Below are 6,735 nucleotides of genomic sequence, written 5' to 3'. Positions count from 1 at the left end.
AAAGAAGCATAGACCAAAGTGGAAGATACCTAGATACTTCGGATGACAGTGGACTTATAGCAAACTAGCCAATCAGCAGCTTGAGTTTTGCAATATGCATGAGCTAATTATGTACCATATATAAGCCTTCTGATTATTGCTAATAAACGAGGCTCGATGGACCAATCTGATAAGGTGGTCGGGTCTTCCTTCTCCGACATGTGACATTTGAAATATGGAAATAAACTTTTAGCTGTAACTTTTAATATAAAACGTCAAAGTGACTGCAACTCCAACAGGCTGCAGGGGTTCTTTTTATCAACATGACACTTTTTTCTTTATGTGGCAAGTCTTGCTGAAGTATTTTACTAACTTGAAACTGCAGAAATACATATTATCAGTATACTATTTTTGCCATTAGTTAATTAAAATAGAAAATCCATGAAAGCAATTACACAAGAGAGATGAAGTGTGAAAGTGAAGTATTTTTGAAGTATTTCACAGAACTATTATATAAATATGCAGTTCTTAAACAAAAATAAATCAAAACAATTTACTACTTTGATTATTTTGTACAGTTCCTATTTATTGATGATTACCTTTATAAAAAGTGAACTGTGGAATAGAAAAGATGTAAGGAACTAGTAATTGTGCAGATCAGATTTTCTGTTAAAGAAAGAAGTAATGATATTACATACTATTAAGTGCAACCCTTATTTTTGTTAATACCATTTTTTTCTAGTCTTGGGAATTTTTCAGAGTTGTTAACTCACAGCACAATGTTTTTAATCTATCTGTGATTTATTCCTTAAATTTCAGAGGAAGTCTGAGAAAGGAAAGGAAAATTTAGGAACAGGATATAACCTGAGTGAGCTTAACAAATTTGGACTGGTGTAGTGGCTTTTTCAAATTAGGTTAAAAATCTGCCTTTTTTTTTTTTTTTTTTTTTTTTAATTGCTCCCTAGGGCTTACTCATTTAAAAAATAATCCATGGACTTTTCATTTTCAAAGACTAAACCTACAAACTCAACCCAGTCCTCCCTCCTCTGAGTTTAATAATAGGAAATTTATACAGGTTTCAGTAAGTCCCGAGTTAATTCAAATCCCCTCAAGATACTGAGTACATTTTGAAACGGCTGAACCCTGAACAACTGCATTGTTGTGTCTGGTGGATTTCTGCTTTAAAAGTGTGATTCCAGTTGAGAAGAAATAGCTTGTTCTGTGTGAACAGATCCCAGCAAGCAAATGGGTTTGTTCAGCCCACTCTAAGGAATGTGCATAGCCACAGTGAGTTACTAATTGGATCAGTCCATTTGATGAGGACTGGCTCATCAGATGCCACAGTCAAGTTTTACAGAAACCTTCATTAGAAGGTGTGACCTTTTAGTTGTTTAATAGGAATAAATTCAAAGAATCTCGACATTTGAGTGCAAACTTGGGCTCAGAAGTATATCAAAATACATTGAAGTACAAGGGGTTTGTCTAAATCAGTATTCTTTTGCCAAGAACTGGTTTCCATTACATTAGACGAACAACTGTGCTTTTCTGAAATCCGCCTTATGAAGGCAGGGAAGGGAATGAAATCACACAGAATGTGGTGTACCTGCTCGTGATGGCTGTGGTCCTCAGCTTCTGTATGGCAGAGTAGTAATGGCAGATTTCAGTCTTAAATCTCATGATTGCTGACATTAACTCATTTTTTCAAGGAAAAAATGTGTTTAAAAGTGTTTGTAAAAGGTGAAAGTTTTTAATTCGTAATTGTTTATTTCAGGGTGTCCTCTCTTTCTGCAAAAATCTGAGAGTTCTATATTTATATGATAACCAAATCAGCCAAATCCAGAACTTGGACTTTGCTTCAAATATAACACACCTTTACCTACAGAACAATTGTATTTCAAGTATAGAAAATCTCTCATCACTGAAAAAACTTGAAAAACTGTAAGTTGAGAATAAGGTATTTGTTTTACTAGTAAAAAGAATAGTTTTTTCTTTAAGAAATTAAAAAAATATGTAGCTGTTAAGGTCCTTTCAGCTCTTGAATTCTGCTTTTCAAATAAAAGTAACTGCTTATTATTTTTTTACTGTGTTGTAAGTAATGACATACCATCTTTACACATATTTACATTTAAATGATTTTACTTTTTCAATCAATAATAATAATAATAATAGCAATAGATAAAACTGATAAAAAACTCTTGGATCAGTTAACTGAATGTTCTACATGTATGCCAGATTCTTTCCTTTTCTAATATAATTTCCAAGTATTAATCAATAATACTTTCAAAATATTGTTCTTAATACATTGAAGCCTTGAAAGCTCTTATTTTCAAAGCATATTAAATCTACTTTGTGTTTTATTCTGCAGGTATTTGGGAGGCAATTACATCACTGTAGTAGAAGGTTTGGATAAAATAGGGGAAATAAGGGAGCTACATATTGAAAGTCAACATCTCCCTCTTGGCGAAAAGCTTCTGTTTGATCCAGTATCTCTTAGGTCCCTGGCAGTAAGTACATTTTGAGAATTTCAATGAGCCATTAATCAGTAGATCAGTATTTTTAGAAGAACTGATTAGGACTTGATCACTCAGTGTTTTCCTTTTCTGACAATTGGTGGCATTCTTTCATGTTCTAACAAGGAGCTCCCACGCCAATTCTCATAAAAGCTAATGGTCCAGCAGATTCTACTTCTTCATTTTTTTATTATGAAGGATGAAAATGAAGAGGGGAAGTAAGGAAGTATATAGGTGCCCTATACCAACAGAATGTGAATAAACTAAAAAAGGGGTAGAATTTATCGCTCTTATGTTTCTAAGTCTATTTAGTTTGTAGTGAATTAGTTTGTTGGTATTTCTGATTTGATCGTTACACTATTTTATTTACTGCCTTTTGTATTTCTCTTGAGAATGTAATGGGGAAAAAAAGGCACAAACAGCTTTTTTTTCTGGCACTGGAACAGGTTGCCCAGAGAAGTGGTGGGTGCTCCATCACTGTAAATATTCAAGGCCAGGTTGGATGGGGCCCTGGCAACCTGATCTAGGGGAAGGTGGCCCTGCTCATGTCAGGAGGACTGTACTGGATCTTTAAGGTCCCTTTTAACCCAAACCATTCTATAACTCTGTAAAATGCAGTCAATTTCCATGTCTGTTTCGTACTTCAAAAATAGAGTTAATAGCACTTGCAGAACTCTGTAAACCATTTGAACATGTTTAAAGTAAAACAAGCATTCAGTATTTACTAAGAATTCCTGAAAGAACTGTGACATAATCTTACTTTGGTTTGACTTCAAAACCAAAATAAATTGCATTTTGCAGCAAGATAGTAAGCCAACATAAAACACCGTGTGAGGTATGTTGTAGTTGTATTTGCATGTTTCTGCTTCATATCCTTGTTCATCCTTTGCAATAATTTTCTGTAAGAATGTACAACTTCACTAACACATTGCCTAAAAAAAAATATTTCTTTTTCTGCTTTTCTTTCTTCAGAAATCTTTATCTGTATTGAATATCAGCAATAACAACATTGATGAATTAGAGGAACTGGCAGTTTTGGACAATCTTTCTTATCTTAAAGCAGTTGACAATCAACTTCAACATATGAAGGTATTAAAATAAATATTTGTTATATTAAATATGAGTGATAAGAAATTAGTCACATTCATCTTTATCACTAAATATAAGAGTAAAATAAATTTTACTTCTGCAGTTACTGAACCTCTGACTTGTCAAGTGATGCAGTCTCTTCTCATCCAAAAATCTTATTGAGATTAAAAATGGAGAAGCATTTATATTGGATGTCAAAATTTACATTTTTATTAATTAATACTAAAATGAATTGGCTTAGACAGTAATCCAAATCACCAAGACTTGATTAAAATAAACTGTTTCAATACTATTTCTACATTCTATTTCATTAGAAAAGTTAACTTTCATTCATTAGTAATTAAATAATTAAATAAAATAATTGCTTTTATTACTTCTTAGAATACTTAATATATTTTTAATAGAATTTTAACAGAATTTGGCAGTTCTGTTTGCCAGTGAAGAGATTGCAGTATTTGATGTGTGTAACCTATCAATAATCCAGGTCAACATACTTTATTTGGACTCTTTATTTTTTTATACTTGAATATTAAATGTTGAATGGTGCACATCTTTTTTGCTAGAGAACTATTAATGCTTTGCATTTCAAACTGTGTTTCTGGCTGGCAGTTGTGATTGAATTCACATCAAAATACAATTCGTGTAAGCTTTTGCTGAGTAATTAAAACCACATTGTATCAAAATAACAGTAAGGTTTTTCAAATAGGCAGTCTCTCCGAAGTTTCCCTTTTGAAAGGGATTCCTTTTCTAAATAAAACACATTACAAAGATTTTTAATTGGCTCTTTCTTTTGTATAAATAAATATACTTCAGTTGTGATGATCTTGGAAGAAGATTGTTTTAGGCAAAGAACCAATTAATTTTAAGAATGAGGATGCCAGTTTGGAGACAGAGTTTTCAGTGTCTCAGAGGGAAAAACAATATGCTCTGAAATAAAATAAGGAGAGGACAAGAAAACGATACTATTCAGTAACTGTGTATATATTATTTAATCATTATTAAATTTCATTATTTAAACATCAGGAAGACCAGAGTTAAATTTGCCCAAATCAACTAGACATGTAGATTTCTATGTTAAATGGTCACAGCTTTTGAAAAATTATGTGGTTAGCATTTGAGTTGGGTGCTGCTGCTGTCAGTTACACTGTCGAGCTCTGGTATATTTTGAAAATGACTGTCCTGTGTGTTTTCTAAACAATCTCCACGTTTTAAAATATATGGAACAGAGAGGGTGTTTCTATTTATATGTTTGCAGACCTGTAACCATAATGAAACTAATGTAAAACTAATGAACCTATCAAATGTAATGCAGGTGGATATCCAGCTTTAATTAAAAAAATTACTGTGTTTTAAGAGATCACATTTTAGTAGGCTCCACTTATCACTGACATAAATTCTTAAAGAAATAAAGACCAAACTGTTGAAAAAAAACACATTAAGCCATACAATTTTTTAAAAAGTCAGTTTTAGCTCTGTGTAATGTAAGTCTTTAGCTCACAGTAGACATCTAGCAAGAGAACAATCTTTTACAGCCACTGACTGTTCAAAAAAATTAGCTGAGGAAAGTTTCGAGTATGTTTCAATTTTTTTGCAACCTTGAATCTCATGATTCCATGGCTTACATTATTTTACAACTGTGGAAGCTGAAAGGATTTGAGGGGTGTACAGTTGTATGCACTTCATTGGTTCTGTGTACTGAGCTTGTCACACACAGCAAAGGCTCTTTCACTCCCACACAGGCTGCCTCCATTCTCCTCCCGCTTGCCCCTCTGTTCTCAAAACTCAGATGTGTACCTCTTTTCATGCCAAAAGCTCTATGTCCACCGTTTTCCCATTCCTGCTTTTCCATCACTGCCATCGAGAACATCCCTGGGAGTGTCTGGCATTGATCAGAGATCGTGGCAGTGCTGCATGTCAGGGAAGTGTCAGAGAGCTCCGTACCCAGCTGTGCTTCACCCAGTGGGAAGAGAAGCTGTAGAGGAGTCATCCGTGTCTTAGTAGGGCTGGTCAACACCAGTGACCTGTGCAGCAGAGGTAGATGGCTGCAGGAATAACAAGGAGTCTTTATAAGAGAGGAAAATGTGACAGGCATAAGAAATGCACAAAAAGCAATCTTCTTATGTAGACTTTTCTCACATTTGTCTATTTAGTATAATTATTTTATATCTAAACATTTTTCTCACTTTTTTCCCTTTATTATGAAAACACCTATTCTCTTGCGTTTCAACTACGCCACCTTGATTTCAGCGTAATTGAAAATTAGGACTAGTAAATTCAATTGCTTAAGCTTCTGGCTAATTCAGGGCTTTATTACCATAATTAACAGACATCAGGGCATATGACCTTGTTTCACATGACTGAAGTTTATGTAACACAGTCTGAACAGTAGACTGAAGTAAAACAAGTAATTTTTCTGAATTAATGCAAAATAACTTTGACTAGCAAAAGCATGTCTTAGGTCAGTTATCAAGAATATGATTGATTTTAATAGAATTGGCATTTTTTTTCTGTTGCTTGCTACTTGATTTATTTATCCTTTTCACTTTAGTCAGAATCACCAGGTCTTCTAGAATGCAGTGTATTTGGGTTGGAATACTAAAGGAATTTTTAAAAAACACTATATCTATTAAAAATAAAACCCCAACTATTCCTGTTTGCAAAAAGACAGAATATAATTAATTTATTAAATATACTAGTTTTAAGAAGATTATGACTTGTATAAGTGTTTGGAGAGATAGAGAAAATACATCTAGAAATACCTGTAAAAATCTGTGTTTCACAATTCTTTAATTTATTCAACCTTTGCCCAGTATTGATTATGACAAGAGGATATCACAAAAGATGAATTCATTCGCTTCAGAATTGAGTCGGGAACAAGAGAAAAATGATAGATTTTCTCAAATAGATTATGACAGGTAATCAAAATGGTGACAAATTGCTGTCTCTAGATGTATCAGGGGCAGTTGGACTAGACGTTTCCGATAAAAAATGGAGCATACTGGTCAAATACCAATTCTTAAATGGCCATCATTAATTGGTAAGAAATTGCCAGCACTACAGCTGCCTACTCAGGCACTTGCCCTTCCCCCTCTCCCTCCCTCCCCATTGGAATATAATTTGCTCGTCAGTATTTTGTAGCAGACCTCAAAGTGATAGC

The 6,735-nt window shown here is 33.6% G+C and overlaps 1 protein-coding gene across 1 annotated transcript; it reads left to right on the top strand.

The window, feature by feature from the left end:
* Positions 1-1,723: 1,723 nt before the first annotated feature.
* On the top strand, positions 1,724-3,689 carry LOC114073310 (protein phosphatase 1 regulatory subunit 42-like; the record flags this gene model as incomplete). Its single annotated transcript, XM_027911086.1, has 3 exons — positions 1,724-1,917; positions 2,345-2,483; positions 3,462-3,689. Coding segments are annotated over 3 exons (462 nt in total), but the record flags the coding sequence as incomplete, so codon positions are not given.
* Positions 3,690-6,735: the final 3,046 nt, after the last annotated feature.

The sequence above is a fragment of the Empidonax traillii genome, unplaced genomic scaffold (assembly GCF_003031625.1).
Source record: "Empidonax traillii isolate 1590-97213 ecotype Southwest subspecies unplaced genomic scaffold, ASM303162v1 scaffold5989:size6735, whole genome shotgun sequence".
Classification (NCBI taxonomy): Eukaryota; Metazoa; Chordata; class Aves; order Passeriformes; family Tyrannidae; genus Empidonax; species Empidonax traillii.
This window is presented reverse-complemented; position numbering and strand designations above follow the sequence as displayed.